Below are 19,176 nucleotides of genomic sequence, written 5' to 3' on the forward strand. Positions count from 1 at the left end.
CATTTGGGACCTTAGATGTTTTGCTAAACCAACGATCAGTTCAAAGATTTTACAACTAACAGGTCACTCAGCATTTCATGCTTCTACACCGGGTGTAGCATTGGTGATTCATGCAGGATGCTCCACTTGTGCCTCGTATATAGCATAGACATAAAATGGCATTTTCATTGCTATAACCTTATGAAGAATTCCATAGATTAGCAAATGTTTCCTTTGTTTTGTCTTCCTTTCAAAAATGTTCCCATCTATTAAATAAATTATATACAGTATAAAATATTATATGTTAATATATAATATAAATATTTTACATATAATAACATGCATATATCATTGTAATCTGAAAGAACATGAGTCTAGGCAAAGAAAGTTCATAGAATTTTAGGACTTAGGACTCAGCTTCTTGTCCTACCAAGGAGCAAACTGAATGGAGCTAAATATACATGTTCTCAAAGCTGAAATGAATTCAAAGAAGTAACACTCAACCCAAGTCTTAAATTTAGAACCTACAATTGACAAGAGCAAAAATAGTGAGACCCCATTCTAGCTAGAAGTTAGGAGAGAGGCATTCTGGGAAGAGGCGTCTGGGTGATTAATGTTGCTGTTCGGAGACGGACACTTGGTTTCTCTTCTTTTGGACCTGCCATCTTTGCTGAGTTTAAAACAAATGAACAAAAAAATGGCCTAACTGTCTTCTGTATGAAATAATTATAAAATAACCCTGGAAATCTTCTTCTGTTTCAAAAGAATAAGATGTTTTTATTTTAAATATACTCACTCATAAGTATCAATATTCATCTTAAACTACAAAATGCCACTTTCTAAAATATCACTGACAACCAACTTCTCCTATTCCTCCAAGTTATTTTTATCTCTAGAAAGTATATTTTTTTCTCTCCATGTTGGGCATGTCACTCAATTACAGTACTATGGAATGCCTCAGAACAGCACGAAGCTAGTTTTGTCAATTTCTCTAGGCTGCATACCCCCTCAGACATTACTAGCAAAGAAAGGCTATGCCAATAGAATTTGCCTTTACTTTTATATTAGAAAGAAGTTTTATTATAAGTTGAGATGAGGACATTGTGGATGTAGTTAAAATATAATTAGAATGATAAACCAGTCTTTTCTTCAGGACATGGTGACATTGCCGGAGGTGGCTACAAAACTCTGTTGTGTGAGCTCAAGGGAAAAACACTGCTTATTCTCGAAACAATGTTACCTTCAGGGGCTGCCGTTCTACAGCTGCAAGACCACAGGGCAGCTTGTGGCTTTTACCCGCTGTTGTCTGTGTGATGGGCATATTTTAATACTTGCGGACCATATTAGGGCATTTGTAGTTTCTCTGTCTTTTAAATTCATGTGTCTCTGCACTGTGTTATTCCAGCTTTTCTTCAATGGCTTTCTTAACTTTCATAGATCCAGCATCATTCCATCCGTTTCTGCTCTAGGTAACTTTTGCTATTTAATACGTTATCTCAAAACTTAGTTTCAAATAATACACTAATTTCTTTCAAGGTTGTATGCGCTGATGTGGTTTAACCTCCGTTCTCACTGGATATCTCTGGCAGGAAAAGCAGAACAGTAGGTGTGGACACTGCTTGCAAAGGAACCCAGGCGGATCACCCACGATGGTGCCTTGTGCAGCTGCACATATATGACCTTGCTCTCTAGTAGAACAAGCTGGACTTCCTACATGGCGGCTCAGGGCCTTAGAACTAAGTCTGGGGTTGCAGTAAAAGAGACCACAACCCCATAGAAGGATCGGGACAAGGCAGCCTTACTCTTGAGCGAGCAAGTGGGTGTGCTTGGAAAAGCAAACACACAGGGTAGCATGGGATTTGGGTTTTACTCTAACGCAGGTGGTGCCTGTGTCTTTTCTCCACTTCTTGGGTCTAACCTCACAGTCTTAACTTACTTGGCTAGTGTAGCGGAAAGTTCCCTTAACTGATTAAATAAAGAAAAGAAGCCAATCACTGGGCGACGAGGAGGCGGGACTTCCGGGTCTGGAGAGGAAGAGGGAAGGCAGGAGAGAGGAACTGGAGTTTGGACTGCAGGAGCAAGGCAGACACGACATAAAAGGCCAGAGGCAGTTAGTTCGGGTGGCAGATCTCAGATCCGCCACCAGAAGATTTCTAACGTAGAATAGTTGATAAATTTAGGATGCCCCCAGCGATTGTGTTATCTGTTGATTCTAAACTAAGATTGTCCGGTGTCTTTCTTCTCTTGGAGCAATTCAACTGAGCTCCAGGGAAAGGTAACCAGGGCAGAGTGTGTGTTTGCAAGAGTGCACCCCAGCTAGCCGTGGAAATCTGGGAGTGCTGAGCGGGCTAGGCAGCAGCCAGCCACAGGGTGGAGAGAGCAATTTTGGAGCTCTGGAGAGGCAGAACCAGCTTTGGCAAAAGGGGAAAAAAAATGCAGTGTCGGCCTATGTGCCTTGCTGGAAACAGACTGAGACTGCCGGCTTGTGCCTAGCTAGCATTAGCGTGGGTTGTTTAACATTTCATGCTACAGGCTAGTTGGACAATAATTGGTACACAGGAAGTGACGGAAGGGGAAAGAGTCCATTGTTCCAAAGAGAAAAGAGTCACAGCTTCAGGTCACCAAATTCCTGGAATACAGCAATAAGCCTGTGTGTAAACAAACATTTACATAAAATCTTAAGAGGTGGAAGAAATAAAAGTATTTGAATTCCTTCTTCTAAACACAAGCTTTATGGGTTTTGATAGAAAAAAAATCATATTTGACATTTCTTACAAGGTTACAAGATACCCTGCCCTGGAAACTCTTTAGCTAGACCTGTGTTCCATGAAGATTATGTTGCTATTTTGACCTGCCCCGGAGATTCTCCTTTTCTTATTTGAGAACCCTGGTCTCCAGAGCAGAAAGCAGAGAGTTCCAGGCTGGTTTTGTGAATTGAGCTGTCAGCGAGTCAGACTTGGTCAGAGTGGGCCAGGATGAGTGGGGTGCAAGACTAGGTCCCACACCATGACCGTGGAGTGCTGGCATCACACTGCAGAAGAGCTCGTGTCCTCCAAAGTGTATATCTTGTTGTATCTGGCAGACATGTGGAGAGAACACTGGATTGGACATGGTGTTGACAAAACTAAGAAAGACGTGAAAAGAGCAGACAAGATAGGGACAAGGAAAGGGACAGGGTCCTCTTTCAGAAGCAGATACCTATCTATGGACCTATTAATATTCTCAGGTCATCAACTCACAGACAGCCTGCCTGCCTTTCCCCCAGTTTCAGTTGAGCGTAAGTCTTCAACCTTATCTCCTTGATACCCAACTCCAGCCTTCTGTCCAGGTCTATCTGCTCAGCTCTGACTAGAGCTAGCTCTTCAGTAGCAGAATGTCCGACCCTCTGTCACCTAGCACCTCTGTTTCACTATCATCTTGAAATGCTAGGAACACTGGGAACCGACCTTTGGCTGCTCCTGTGTGTTGCCTGTCCTCCTGCTTGTGGAATTAATATAAATAGTGAATGCCAGCCTAACAGCAGCACTGAGGGCCTGCTACAAACCATTCTGCTGTTTAGGAACCACCTGACGCCCAACAAGGTCTCGGGGTGTCGTCCTGGAAGTCTACATTTTGGTAGAAATGAAGAGTGATGAAACTCGCTTAATTATACAATTTACCAAAACCTACCTGGGTTATTTTGGACAGTATGATGAGTAAGCTGACTTGGCTTCCTGGTAGCTTAAAAATGTAAAACATGCAAACAAAAATATCCTGAAACTAAGGATTGAGGGGTCAGTGGGAGGACTGAGGGGTCAGTTGGAAGATTGAGGGACCAGTAGGAGGACTGAGGGGTCAGTGAGAAGATTAAGAAGTGGTAAAATTGAGGCTGTTGGTGGGAGGACTGAGGGGTCAGTGGTAGGACTTGAGGGGTCAGTGAGAGGACTGAGGGGTCAGTGAGAGGACTTGAGGGGTCAGTGAGAGGACTTGAGGGGTCAGTGAGAGGACTAAGGGGTCAGTGAGAGGACTGAGGGGTCAGAGGACAAGGTGGCAGGTATTGTGACGGTGTTTATGGACTAGTCTTCCAACTTCTCTGTTGAAGTCAATGAGCAAGTGACTGCACCCGAACTGAAATCATAGACAAGGCCCTACATCTTCCTGTGCTGGATGTCTAACTATTGATTATGGGGGCTCATATTAAATCTTATAGAGAATAAATTAAAGGATGTGTGACTTCTGGTCATCAAGCATCTTCCAACTATCTACATACAAATTGGAATTTCACTTTTAGGTTTATATTAAGGAGTCAGTGGTCAAGACTGTAGAATAAATATGGGTGTGTGTGTGTGTGTGTGTATGTGTGTGTGTTTTGTCTATGTTTTCATGTGTGTATGTATGTGTTACTTTGTGTGTGTATGTATGTGTATGTGTAGTTTGTATATGTGTAGTTTTTGTGTGTGTTTGAATTTGTGTATATTTGTGTATAGTTTGTATGTATTTGCATGTATACATGTGTGTGGGCAGTTTGTGTATGTGTAGTTTGTGTGTGTTTGTATGTGTGTGTGGTTTGTATTTATGTTTGCATGTGTGTGTCTAAGAGTTCAGTTACCCCGTTGTAGGTCCTACCCCATTAAAATCAAATTTTGTAGGGATAAGTTTACCACAAGGACACAGGACACCCAGTCACAAATGAATATTAGATAAAGAATAAGTCATTTATTTAGCATAAGTTTGTTCCAAATGTTTCACAGAGACAAATTATCTGTAGGGGAGGGGTTGTATTAAAAACCAGCCATTGTTCATCTGGAATTCAAGCTGAGGTGGGCGTTTCATACCGTGTATTCATGTTTGGTAAATCTGGCAACTCTAAAAGGGGTCATTTACTCCCTCCTGTATACAGATGATTCTGCCCAGATGTACTGAATAAAGAGTGTTTCCGGATCCTCTGAGTTTTAAACCCTGATGGAGATAAGCGTTGCTTTCTAGCCAAATTGTTCCCTGCTCCTTAGACCCACACTCATTCCAATGCTCTCCCTTTCTTTTTAATTATAACACACGTGAATGATTGCATATTTATTTATGATAAAAACACATGTGCACAAGTCACGTAAAATACATGAGGATGAAAATCAAACCTAATACAGTATTAGGTAACGGGTCTGATAAAGGAACTACACACATCGATACAGTGTTGTTAATAAATCTCTCGTTAGGAGCCTTCTTGTACAGGGTATGTTAGGGTGGTTAGCAATGGTGTACACAGCACAAACACTATAGAAAAACAACCTCGAAGCATTCCACCTGGTCCCAGCTCATAGATCTGTGTGCTGCTTGATCAACAGCCCTGATTTACGATGACCTTTCAATGACGCATCTGGAAAAATTAAAAAAAAAAAAAAAAGGCCGATACAAACGGAAGCATTTGTGGAAATCACTCTGAGACCATAGCACCATTCCACACTATAAAATGCACATCTGTTATATATATATATATATATATATATATATATATATATATATATATATATATATATATATATATTGCACCTTCCTGAGTTGAGCTTTGAAAATGGTATCCAGATGCAAAGACAGAATGGGGAGTCCTCCCCGGAGGGGCCTTCACTGGTGGTAGTAATAATCCTGACCCTCGTAGCCTTCATAGCCATGCCCCTTGTAGTAGCTGTATTCGTCCTCATAAGCTCGGTAAGTGTCCCCGCGAGGCTCCCCGTTGTTCTCGTCATAGGTTTCATACGCAGTGTTGTACTCGTTGCCTATTTGTTCGTATTCTTCCCCATACTCAACCGTGCTGCTCTTTCTGGCTGGTGGGGAGGTGGTCCCATAGGCTTCGGGTGGCGGGGTCGTCTGCTGAAACCCGTTCAGAAGGACAGCTGTCGTGGTGCCATAACTGGTCAGCTCCCTGGCCCCTGCTGTTGTTCCTTCTGCACCTGCTTCAGTGACGCTTGCCTCCTCGGCTTCTTCTCCGTTGTCTCCTCCGCTGGGGCCATTCCCCCCGTCCACCTCCGTGGAGTTGGTGCTGGTGCCGTTGACGACCTGCTCATTTTCATCCACTTCTGCTTCTTCGTTCTCGTTTTCTTCCTCCTCTTCCTCTTCCTCTTCCTCGTCGCTTTCCTTCATTTTTGGAGCCTTGCCCTCTGCATCTCCAGCCTGGAAGGGAAGGTTTGAAATCATCCAAATCTAGTTATGGAGAAACTCAAAACTTCCGTGCGGACGGCCTAGCAGCGGATGCTGTTTTGAGTTGAACGTGCTTTAATTTGTGAAGGAATTTGTGATGACTTAAAGGAATTCAGAACAGGCACCTTCGGGATGGGTTTCAACGGGTCGGGGTGGGGGGGTTGTACCTGACAATCTTGCCCTGTGTGCTGAGATTCCTTAGCTCCATCCACGTTCTCTGCCTTGGAAGGGGCACATTTGATGTGAGACCTAACTGCTCTGGCCCTTTACGCACTATGCCGATGGCCATATTAGCCTGCTGCTGTCCTCTGTTACGATGTAAATTGTCAAGTAACAGCTTGGGATGGAAATTTGCAGAGTATCGTCCCTCGTTTGTAATCAGTGAAAATATATCTATTCTTGCTTCTTTAAGGAGGTCCTTTAATAATATATATATTCTTTAATATAAATAAAGATGGTATCCAATACTATGTGGATAGCGGGGAAACCTGGATACTAGCCGAAAGAGGAAAATGGAATCCATTACCTTCTTGGGTAGCTGGAGCGCAGCTAACTCCAACTTTCCAGCGTCAGCTGTGGTCTCTACCCCGTAGCTAGCGGTTACCCCTGAGAGTGTGGCGTTCTCTGCCTCCGCCTCCTGGTCTTCATTCCCCTCAGAGTCTTCGTTGTTTTCCTCTTCATTTGAAGTCTCCTGGTGAAAATATCCAGAGTTCAAATTTTACTACGGCTGCAATAGAGCTCAAGGTTTACTGGGGCTTTCCTAATTGGGATCGCTCTCAGCTGCCTCTGCTGCCCCTGGGCGCCACGGTCCTTCTTATTTCTGAGAACTAAACATTATTTAAGGAATCCCATTTATCAGCTGGGGGAGGCTTCAGCTTCTCACTGTAGCAGATCAACAGTGCTTGTGCTGTAGACAGTTGCTGAACAATTGTTTCAAGCATCCACAGTATGGTGCAGTGCTATTACATGAAGATGATTGAAAATTAAGTCAAGGGGTTGGGGATTTAGTGCAGTGGTAGAACCCAGTGCGCAAGGCCCTGGGTTCAGTCCCCAGCTCCGGAAAAAAAAATTTAAGTCAAATGAATGTACATTTTAGCATTTAACGTTGCAGTCCTTTGTTTAGCTGTGGGATATTAGCTTGCAAATTGAGCTAGTCTGTCAGTGTGATTAATACCTACTAGTAAAAGTCTGTATTTTGTTTCCTTAAATGTATATGTTTAAATGGGCACTGGACAGTCGAATTTACTTGACAAACTAAATCTGAGCTTGGTCTCACTCATGAAAACAAGTTGTCTAAAGCAGGAGTTTTCCTGTCACGTTTGTAAGTGATCTAGATTTAGTGAAGGATCTGGTACAGCCAAGTCCACCTTTCCAAGCAGGTGTGCCCAATGTCATGAGTGCCAAACTGTCCAGCTTTAAAAGTATGACTCATTCAAACAAATTATGCTTTTTAGAGTGAAAGGAGGCATTACTAACATCGTTGGGAAGGTTCTGAGACTGAGAGGCTATGGTGGTTGGTATTTGTACCCACGTTTCATTGATAAAGTGACACAGTAGCTCGTATGAAATCACAAGGGGTGACAATTCATGGTACCACATTGGTGGCAGGGTCAAGACTGAAGAGGGGCCAATATCCCAGTGTCTACAATTCCCTTCTTTGGGATCCTTTATGGGTTCAGAAATTTAACTGAAGAGTGTTCTTGTGCAAACTAACCAAAAGGGGAAGAGGGTTGAATGAGTGCTCTGTCTGAGGCTTCAGATGCCTTATAGAAAAGCTAGACACACATTCCAGGTTTATTGATCCTCTAATGGATGAAATGAGCAGCTGTCGGCGAGTTGTGGAGCAGTAAACTTCGTATGCTGAGGGCAGGACGCTGCTTGACTGCTCCTTCTTCAGAAAGCTTACTGCATTTACTAGAGCTGAATATATGCTCATCTTCGACTCAGCAACCACACCTTTAAAATAGCCCCCTAAAGTCAAAGTGTACCAGCACTTGAAGACCTAGAAGGCTCCCAGCGGGACATGTGCAGCTGACCTATCAAAACGTCCGTTTTCAGACAATCATGCCTTCCAACACACTGATACAGTGCAATGCTGATAGGAAGTCTGAATACTTAGTAAGGACTAGACGATAATCTGAAGGTCAGAGCAACAGAAGCCTCTTATGAAGAAATGTGTACTGGGTCATCCTATACATAGATCATGCATGTATACAGTACATATTAAGTAATATATATACATATATATACATACATACATACATATATATATACATATATATATATATATATATACACATACATATATATGCCAAACAGAAATCTTGTATACATCCAACTTACAGCAGTCCGCGGTGGGGTTGGCTAAGGCAGTATTCGCCACTTTTTATATTAGTGATGATTTTACCTCTGTGTTCAGTTTCTGGAATTTCCGTGAGTTGATGATGTTCTCATGTACGTGGCTATGCAAAATTAAGCAAGCCTTACATAGTTTAAGGTGTCGGGGTGGGGGGGATGTTATCACCCAATAGAAAATCTTCCCAAGTATGAATCGTGTGACTACGATTGCAGAGGCTGTGGAGGTAGCTGAAACTATAAATCAAATCGTAAAGAAGAAAGGAAGATGCAGGCACATCAGGAATCGTGCAGATGCCAGACTCCTGAACCCACCACCTTTCTGTGATGACTCAGAGGGGATGATCTTTGGAGCATCTATTCCTTTGACATTTCAAAACCATATCATCAAATATTCACTGGGCAGGCACCCTATGTGCGTCAGAATTAGTCAGTATGAGCAGTTGCAGAAGTGGGCACGGGACAGTCCCTTCCTTAAACAGAGTTTAACATGGGGGTCTTGGGTCTTAGGGGATGTGGACGGAAGAAGTGGGTGGAGTCGCGTATACAAAGATGGCGGACAACATCGTGGGTGTGGGGTGCATAACTGTGCCGGAGACCTGATCCTTCTGTATGCACCACCATGTCCACCGCAGCAACACAAGAGCTGCTGCCAGAGGTGAACTGTACAGCAGGGATACGCAAAGGCCACGTCACAGCTGCTGCACAGAAAACAGCTATAAGGAGATGGATGAGTCTTCCTTAGTTCGGGGTACGACTGAACCGCGGCAAGATGGTAAAGGATGCAGTGCCCACATGGTTTCTGGGCCAGGCTTGGCGCTATTTTAAGGCTGCCCGTCAAGCTGTCAGTGTTGCTGTGGCACCGGAAACGTTACTTAACCAGAAGAAAAAGCCTAATCTTTTGTCACCTTTCAGGATACCACATCCTTTGCTTTCAGGATAGCTGACACAGATGCTCCGGGTTGGGCTGCCATTTTCTGTTCATAAATACCACCCAGGAATACCTGGATTTAGAAGGTTCCCAAGCCAGAGTAACTGTAACTGACTACCCAGAAAAATATATCCTAATTGGTATGTTTCCTTAAGGAAGGATGTCCGTTATAAACATGATAGCACGAATTACGAGCTGTTGTTAAGAATTTTAGCCATGACTATAGTAATTTTAACTGTTTAGGAAGATGTCTGTATGTCCTGAGTATTTTAGCTTCGGTAATCTAATTATCAGACAAAACCTGTTAAATTACTATTAAAGAGGCCAACTGTAGTCTGTAGATTAAAGCACTATAGAGGTTTCGCTTGGCCTCATGCCATCTGCTGAGGGAGGAAGATGAGTCACAACAAGCTTAGAATTACTTACTTCTTGCTGCTATCATGGGCACCAAATACAAACACACTTCCTGTTGCTCTTCGATGGATTTCGCACTTCCCTTAAAATTGCAGACACCTTTGTTTTTCTGTACCATGTCTAGGTAGCTTTAACCCCAAATTACAGTGGTGTTTGAAGCAGATTATTTTAGTTGTTTCTAATTTAAATAATACTCCACCTGCCCAAAATACCAGGTCCCGAGTAGCCGGCAAGGCGGCAATGGTTATTTGCTGAGTCTAGAATTCATAGAGTAGTTTCCTATCAGTTCCCTGTGCTGCCTGGCTTATTACGGAAGAAATACAAAACGTCTTACCTCTTCCTCCCCCTCCTCCTCCGAACTATCGCCATCTCCATTTTCTTCCGAAGAGTCGCTGCCTCCCTAAAATATACAGAGAGCAAGCGTGCGCGTGTGTGTATGCACTCATATAATGCATAGATACTCCACGACGATGAAAGTGTAACACACAGCTATTTCCTTACACTTGGGGTGATCAGCTCGACTGATTTACTAATTACCGAGGGACCTCAAGCTGAAGTGAGGAGAGGTAGGTTTGCACGTCTATGAGGAAACAGAAACAGCTGTCTCAGGAAGAGCAACATATGGCTGGGGATACTCCCTTTCGACTTTCCAAACACAGGTAACATGTAAAAGCCAGAATAAAAACAAATCACAAAATTGCTTCGTTTTTGAAGGAATGCGGGAACTGCTGAGTGAATCTCTCCATGAAGGAGCGGCTCAAAAAGGTGCGACTTCCCTAACCATTTCTAAATAGATTTCATAGTCCTTACATAGTTTCCTTACGAAATTAGTGATTTAGCTTATTATAAAGAAAAAATTGTTACTTGACAATTCTCTTAAATACTGCAATCTAAATTATACTTTGTTTTTAAAAAGTTAAATTTGTGCCCCTAGCTTCTTGATTTAATTAAAACTAATTTTAAAATAATTGATATATACACCGTTCAGTTAGATGAAAGGTTTTTTTAAAGCACTTACAATTTGGTGTGGTGAGGATAAATTAAACCAAGTGCTCTACACATAAAGCATGGGGCAAAGAGCTTGCCTGGGGTCTTTAATGTTGGCGTGTTTATAGTTTTTGTTGTATTCTTGCAGTGCTGTGGCTCAAAGTCAGGGTAAATGCTCTACACGTTAGACTTATCCTAATTCTGAGATTTTTAAAACTAAATATAAGTCTAACCTTGCATCAAAACCTCTAACACCTGAAAGGAAATGCTTGCTCTTTCTACTGGAGATAACCCAAACTACATCTTCCTTCTTATTCTGCACCTAGCCCCAGTGACCTTAGGAATTGAATCCACACCTAGACCAGAATCTGTTATTTCCTGCCTGTCAATCTTAGCTTAGATTCTGATGAGCTGAAAACATTCTGTTTGGAGAACATTATTTAGAAAGACCTAGATCTTCTGCGTTAGGAGAAAAGACTCATACTGCTCCCTGGTCCCTGTTGGCCTCATTCTTCAGGAGGCTACGTCATCTTGCCAAGGAAAGGGAGCATGTGTTGTCTTCGGCCAGTAATAACTTTGGGTGGAAAAAGAATCATTAGACCTTCCCTGCATTGCCATGACCTGGTAGTTGTGCTGTTCCACACCCAGAGGGGTATAAAGTAAGCCGTTTATTGAATCAAATATAGAGAGGGCCATATATTTATATAACCAGAGCTGTTTGTCTCAACTGGGAATGTGTTGGGTATTTTTCATGGTTCCTTCCCTCTAATTTCCTCCCTAACTCAACCAGCATCTACTGTTCGTGTGAGTGCTGGGAACCATTTAAAAGTTATATGAATGCCTTAGGGCGTGCATCTTACTTTGTTATGGTTTTCAATCACTTTCCTTTCTTTTATTTAACATCAATTTATCAGTCTTATTGATTCCTCCAGAGTCTTCAGTGAATGTATAGAGAAATGAAAGATGATACATAGATAGATAGATAGATAGATAGATGATTGATAGATAGATGATTGATAGATAGATGATTGATAGATGATAGATACATAGATAGACAATAGATACATGATAGATAGATGATAGATAGATGATAGATAGATGACAGATAGATTATAGATATATAGATAGATACAAAGATACATAGATAACAGATAGATAGATGATAGAAAGATAGATGATAGATAGTAGATAATACATGATAGATGATACATAGAAAGATAGAAGGCAGATGGACAGACACCTTAATGGAAGACAATTCTGAAAACCACCTTGGTATGCTTGCTAAATATGATAAAAGATAAAAAATTGAATCTCATCCTCTACAAGTTGGCACAGTAATCAATATCATCTTAATCATAAGATGTGATTTCTCATTGAAACATGCTAGGATACTAAATTAAGATGGTTTTGCTTCTATGGCAGCAGAGAAACAGTCGTTAGCTGACCTGTGGGTGGCCTTGCCAGCCATCTGATGCATTATGTGCTGGCTGATATTTATAGATGACTGCCCATAAACAGATGTATTCACCAAAGCATGAATTCCAAAGTCAATGAAATGCAGTGCACGGGTTCAGGATGACAGCTTTGGATGATAAATAGACACCATTATAAGTCAGGAGAAGTGAGACTTTGTAATACAGGGGCTTGTCACAATTGTCTCAGAAGGTGTGTTAGAAGACATTCTATTTTTTACTTTAAAACAACTATCTCACAAGTTCTACTTAACTTATCCAATATTCTATGCATATAATTTGCAACAACAGTATAGTTGACTTCTATGGACTTTGAGTCTATCAGGGATAAACAGTTGTCACTTTACCAGTGTCAGTACACTGTGGATACATACCTATAAAAGAGAAAACAGGAGGGAATGGCAGTATCTAAATCTTAGATATTCCAGAAAAGTTGCCCTGCTACGTACAAACTAGAATTTATATCATTTCTGTTTTAGGAAGGGAGCAAGATTCCAAATGGACCCTGCTTATTTCTGGGCCTGAGGTGAACCAAAGAATGGTAGACAATTCTGAAAACCCACAACTCTTGTATCATTCATGCTCATATTTCTGTGGCCTCACAAGCTCCCTATCATTATAATGGCGCTAGAAATACTTGAGGATTATGATTTCCTATCATTGCATGAGTTAGAGAGGGGTTAGCCTGACACATGGTGAGATTTGGAGCCAAGCACTGCCGTGGGGTAGAATTCTCAGCAGTCTGCTGCTTTCAATGCCTTGGAAGTCCTGGGTCAAATGCTACATAATTGGTGCTCCGGACCCAAACTGTACAGTGACAAAAATAGTGTCACCCTAGCTTGCCGTGAATTTAGAACCAATACCACACCCTGCAGTATTCAAAGGCCCTTTTTTCACAAATAGCCCGTCAAAAATGGGATGTCTCATTTTTAACTTCGGTTATTTCCCCTTCTAGTTTACAAATTTTAGGGATGTGTTTCCCCGTTGGCTTCTGACATTTGCCTGTCTGTGGCCTCTGAAGTGCTTGGGTCAGGTTCCATCACTAAGTTCCATATAGACCTACAGCTCTACCATCTACAAGGTAAGGGTCCCGGGGATCAACATCATCACTGACACTGAGGGACTAAGGCCACTGTCACCTGTGAATGTAGCTTGCCCCATGTTCAGAAGATGCTTTAAGGTCAGAGGTGATCAGCTGGCTGACAGCACTGAATCAACCAATGACAATTAGTGATCTTATCACTGGCTTCATTGACAAGGGCTGATAAAATGGTTCGCTTTCATCAGCAGACTGGCTGAGCACTTGAGCTCTGCGTGTCCCAATGCTTTAACTCTGTGTGCTGTCTCTCTTGTGTTGAAAAAAAACGTAGGTGTTTGTTTGTTTGTTTGTTTAATAGTAAATTCAGGCTTTCATAGCAAGAAGTCTGCCTGGGTGGATTGTGTTGAGAGTGAACCCAGATGTTTGAGTGTTAAGTCTGATCCCTGGAATACAAACTTCACAAGTGGAAAGGAGAATTAAGTTTTGCACTGACCTGGACTGGAAACCGTTTCAGAGGAGGATAAAAGTAGGCGTGCTTATAAAGAAAGTAGCGTGGCCGGTACTTAAAGACCTGCACAAATAGAAGGATGGTATCGCCATGTTTAGTGTACAGTTACACTGGAATGGGCAAAGGCCAGAGAGGCTGACTGTCTGAAATCACTTACCCCGTTTTCTTCAGAATCCTCTGCTTTGATTCTTCTATGGAAATTTTTCATCTGTTGGCAACAACATTTTACGGTTACAAACCCCGTTTGCCCAAAAGTGTGTGACTACTGAAAACACAGGTTTTTCCACGATGAACTTACCGAGAAAGCACTCGCCATCCCCAAAATGCAGAGCAAGATTAAAGCAGTCTTCATTTTGCAATTTCTTCTGCCATTGAAGAAGGGATCAAATTAGCACATATTAAAACACAGCGCATGGTTTGCTCATAAATGATTCAGTTGATCTTAATTTGTCTAATTCTCATTTGAGATGTGTGAGTACATGCCTGCCACATGTGGGGACCGGTGTTTGACCCCGCCCCCCAGCCCTGAAAAACTCTGTTTATTTTCAGAGTCCTTCTGGTTATTCTGTAGATGTGTCTGAACACTACTGAGCTCCATATTTGACTTGTCTTTCTGTGGTTTGTCAGGTAAGGACATTGGATCCCTGTACCTAGATCTAAACACTCAGGGTGCTTCACACAGGAGTGCATGAATCCCAAGTAGCACTAACAAGGGGGCATCAGTCACACCAGCCATCTTGAGACTGCAGCTGTGTGCCCTGTTCAGTTGCTAATAATTAAAAACCAAGCAAAGCTCAAATGTTTTGAAATGGTTCATTTACACAGTGGACTACAGGAAGTTTCCAGTTCCTGTGCATGGATTTCTAAACTGAAAGTTAATTCTTAAAATAGGTAGCAGGAGCCTTTTTCCTATGAATGCCTTTGGATACTTCATAGTTGGCTTGGGGCCTACAAGAGAGAGGGAGGGAGACAGGGGGAGAAAGGGAGAGATGGGGAGAGGAAGAGAGAGAAGGAAAGGGGGAGGGAGAGAGGAGGGAGGGAAGGAGAGAGGTGAAAGAAAAGAGAGGAAGGGAAGGGAGAGATGCAGGAAAGAAGAGAGAAGGAAAAGGGAAGAGGAAGAAGAGAAAGGAGGAGAGGGAAAAGCACATCATAATCTGTGCAATACCACTCTTGTAGTGTGAGGAAGAACTCTTCAGAGTCTCGTCTGGAGGTGTCAGATAAATCTCCTCCAACTGGGTTTCCTCAGCTCTATTTAAGGTTTTCATCTATTAGGCGTGGAGCACTGTGATCAGTATAGACGTTCTAGGGAACAACTCTCGGTGGGTGGACAGTCTTGGGGTACAGCAACAGTTCCCCACCTCCATACAGCCCCATCATAAATAGAAGTGACAGTGAATGTTACCCTAAAATTCTATTGTAAAACTCCTTCCTCTAGAAGTTGAACAAACCTGGCTGGAACCCGACAGCTCGCACACTCTGACAGGGGTTGCTTCATACCTGGAGACGATTCAGTGATGTAATGGGGATGGCAAAGCCCATGTCAGGCATTGTACTCTGTGAGGGATTCTTTTTTTAAAAAATCCTGGTCACTAATGTTGACTACGTCTACCCTGAGTATTAGATACTAAAATATTCGCTGTGTAGAGTAAGGCATGAGGCACACTGATGTGGGAATTTTGATTTGATGTATATATTTCTTCACACTCCTCTCTAACTTGAGTGTTGGAATCATTCTTATTTGCGTGTAAACAAAAAAGAGAAAGGAGGAAGGAGAAAGGGGAGAGAGAGAGAGAGAGAGAGAGAGAGAGAGAGAGAAAATAGTTTAACAAATTTAGAGAGCAGAGGGGTTCAGTCCACCCGTTTAAGAAGATTGATGTAGCCAGTCCTGGTGCAGTGCTTATACTTAGGAGGTAGATGCAGGAGAATCCAGAGTTCAAGGACACCCTTGGCTACTTACTAAATTTGAACCAAACATGAGCTATATGAGATTCTGTATAAAAAAAATAAAACAAAAACAATAGCAATGAGGAAGGAGGAGGAAGAGGAAGAGGGGAAGAAGAGGAAGAGGGGGAGGGGAAGAGGAGGAGGAAGAGGAGGAAGACAGGGAGGGGAAGAAGAGGGAGATGGGGAAGAAGAGGAGGAAGAGGAGGAAGAGGAGGATGGGGGAGAAAGAGGGGGAGGGGAAGAGGGGGGAGATGGGGAGGAAGAAGAGGAGGAGGAAGAGGAGGAGAAAGGGGAGGAAGAGGAGGAAGAGGAGGAAGAGGAAGATGGGGGAGGAAGAGGGGGAGGGGAAGAGGGGGGAGATGGGGAGGAAGAAGAGGAGGAGGAAGAGGAGGAAGAGGAGGAAGAGGAGGAAGAGGAGGATGGGGGAGGAAGAGGAGGAGGAGGGGAAGAGGAGGAAGGGGAGGAAGAAGTGGAAGAAGAGGAAGAGGAGAAGAAGGGGGAGGAAGAGGAGGTGGAAGATGAGAAGGAAGAGGAAGAGAAGGAGGAAGAGGAGGAAGAGAGGAAGAGGAGGGAGGAGAAGAAGAGGAGGATGGAGGGGAAGAAAAGGAGGAGGAAGAGGAGGAGGAAGAGGAGGAGGAAGAGGAGGGGAAGAGGAAGAAGAGGAGGAAGAGGAGGTGGAAGAGGAGGTGGAAGAGGAAGAGGAGGAGAAAGGGGAGGAAGAGGAGGAAGAGGAGGTGGAAGATGAGGAGGAAGAGGAAGAGAAGGAGGAAGAGGAGGAGAAGGAAGAGGAGGAGAAGGAAGAGGAGAGGGAGGAAGAAGAGGAAGAGGAAGAGGAGGAGGAAGAGGAAGAGGAGGAGGAACTTGAAGAATGTTGCTTTATAGCTTCCTAAGAATGTGATATAATATTGAAAGAACTAGAAACTTAAATATATAGAACGGTAGGCAGAGCCGTGATTATAAAATTTCTCACAAGAAAGCATGACCTAACGGGAATGAAAGCATGACCTGGATGATCACATTTTACACACAAAGGCAGCAAGTGAGAGCCAAGAACCTCAGAGGGCCACCATGTTAACCTCGCCTTCTTTATGCCTTGGTTCCTCACACACCAGACTTCTGTGGTGGCCGCTGCTGACTCGGGGAACTCAAACACTTGCAATGGATCACAGTAAGCACTTAAATATACATGAGCCGGCAAAATCACTTACATCTGTAGCAGTATACATTTCCATATTGATTTTAGAGCTATAGGACATGAGCGCTTTGAAACTGAACACAGAACATATTGAAAAGATGTTGTGTCTTACCGAAGTACACATCGGGCATAATTTACAGCAAATGCATATATGCGAGCAATTTACAGACGTAAACAGCACAGCAGTTAGGTTACCTTGAATGCATCAGCGTGAGAAAGAAAACAACAAAGCAGGTGGCCATGATGTGCAGAGATAGAGGAAGACACACCATTTTCTAGTTCCCGGTACCAATCTGAGCAGTTTAACTGCATGCTTACGTTACCCAGCCTGGTCTTTGGAAAGAACCTAAACTCAGAGGTCCCATTTCACAGCAAGCTAAAGTTCAACCAGAGCCATTGTGCACCAAGCAGTAAGATCCATGCTTCAACGACAAATTCCAAGCCAAAGCCACACAGGAAGCCTGAGGCACCTGGCTGTGAGGTGCTGGCCCATTACCTTACCCTTCGGCAGTCCTGGCTGGAGAGAGCAAGTGAGTGAGTGGCACGGATTGTTCTCCCGGCTGCCTCTCACCCATTCACTCGCTCTTGCTGACCTATAAACCCTTCTTCTCCTCTCAGCAGCCAATCACGGTCACGGCCGGTGCGACGTCAGGCTGTGGGTTCTCACCAGAAAATCCGTAACTACAACACGTTTTCAAGACTCAGCCTCAGTTGAATAAACATGAAAGGCGCGCCTGCTGCCAAGAGGTCGCATTGTGGGATTTAATTGAAGGCTGAGGAGAAGATGGTAGTTAGAGTTCTGAATATCTATAATAATACACTGCATTTCAAATAAACTAAATGGCAAACGACTTAAGCATTTAAACTTTCACAATGATACAGGTTTTTACTATGTTGAAAGAAAGGAAAACTAGCCTCTGTTAAACACAGCACTGCCCGAGCCTAAAAGCACTGAATTAGGAAACGAGTTGATGACAAGAGGTGTTTCAGTGAAGATCCCTTTATATTCCTTTCTGAAATGCATTTCAGAGGCTCGTAAGTCAGAATCAGTATTGTAAAGCCAGCCGGGCTGCCAAGGCTTTGCTAACTGTGCTGACTGTGAAAGCTACAACATTTGAGGCTCAGACCAAGAAGCTGATTTAACTCTCATCGAACAAAGTAGTTGGCATCATCCGGGACATGGCCTTTCGTTGTGCGAGTGAGGTCATCAAGCGCTGTATACTCTCAGGCTTATTTCTAAGTCCTCTTCCTATGTATCTTTCCCTCTGAGGAGAGAAGAATTACTAGCACTGCCAGAAAGCAGTTCCACGGCCATTGAAAGGATCACTGGAAAATAAACTTCCCGCGTATGTTGGCAGGCTGAATGTTCCCTAAGCTTGCGAAGGGAAGTCTGCCTTCGTACTTTGTACATCTTTATACTGTTACTGTGTTTTTCTCCGTTGGCCTTTACTTTACAGAAATCAATAAATGCCATTGTTGCCCAGGTCCTAGTGACTCAGCTACGTTCTTCAGATGGTTCTTTTTTTAGTTGAAGAAAAGTATTTTGGCATTTAAAAAATGAGAGAGAGAGACAGAGAGACACAGAGAGAGAGACAGAGACAGAGAGACACAGAGAGAGAGACAGAGACAGAGAGACACACAGAGAGAGACAGAGACAGAGAGACACAGAGAGAGACAGAGACAGAGAGACACACAGAGAGAGACAGAGACAGAAAGACACACACAGAGAGACAGAGAGACACACAGAGAGAGACAGAGACAGAGACACACACAGAAAGAGACACAGAGAGACACACAGAAAGAGACAGAGACAGAGACACACACACAGAGAAAGAGAGAGAGAGAGAGAGAGAGAGAGAGAGAGAGAGAGAGAGAGCCACAAAGGAGGAATTGGATAAGAATCTCTCATTCAGTTCAACCCCATAAGCTCAGTTGAGCAAGGTTAGAATCGCTCAGTTTTCTACCAAACCAAAGTGTTCTATAGGACATGGGAAGCTAAACAAGAGACCCAGCACTTGCTTAAGAAGGCTCACCATTGTGTGTGGAGAGAAGTGTAGGTGGAGGGCACAGAAACTCAAACACACACAAGGTCCAAAGGTGTCACGAGGGGAAGTATGTTAATGAAGGTGGAATTGCTCATGGTGCTAAGAACCTGAGACCAGGCTGGTTGTGAGCTCCAAG

At 43.1% G+C, this 19,176-nt stretch overlaps 1 protein-coding gene across 2 annotated transcripts; it reads right to left on the bottom strand.

Annotated features, from left to right (window-relative positions):
* Positions 1-4,652: 4,652 nt before the first annotated feature.
* Ibsp (integrin-binding sialoprotein) lies at positions 4,653-17,588 on the bottom strand. Of its 2 annotated transcripts, NM_012587.2 has the most exon segments (8): positions 4,653-5,450; positions 5,501-6,123; positions 6,677-6,841; positions 10,185-10,250; positions 13,842-13,919; positions 14,014-14,064; positions 14,155-14,221; positions 17,497-17,556. In NM_012587.2, coding segments are annotated over 6 exon segments (960 nt in total). In that variant the 5' UTR covers positions 14,209-14,221; positions 17,497-17,556; the 3' UTR covers positions 4,653-5,450; positions 5,501-5,577.
* Between the last annotated feature and the right edge of the window lie 1,588 nt (positions 17,589-19,176).

The sequence above is a fragment of the Rattus norvegicus genome, chromosome 14, assembly GCF_021556685.1.
Source record: "Rattus norvegicus strain SHRSP/BbbUtx chromosome 14, alternate assembly SHRSP_T2T, whole genome shotgun sequence".
Classification (NCBI taxonomy): Eukaryota; Metazoa; Chordata; class Mammalia; order Rodentia; family Muridae; genus Rattus; species Rattus norvegicus.

Coding starts and splice junctions, on each gene's coding strand:
- Ibsp (XM_087582310.1), bottom strand. CDS start 17,570: ATGGGTGAGAGGCAGCCGGGAGAACAATCCGTGCCACTCACTCACTTG. Junction 6,842..10,184: donor AGGAGGAGGGGGAGGAAGAG/GTAAGACGTTTT, acceptor TATTTTCACCAG/GAGACTTCAAATGAAGAGGA. Junction 6,124..6,676: donor CGCTCCAGCTACCCAAGAAG/GTAATGGATTCC, acceptor CTTCCCTTCCAG/GCTGGAGATGCAGAGGGCAA.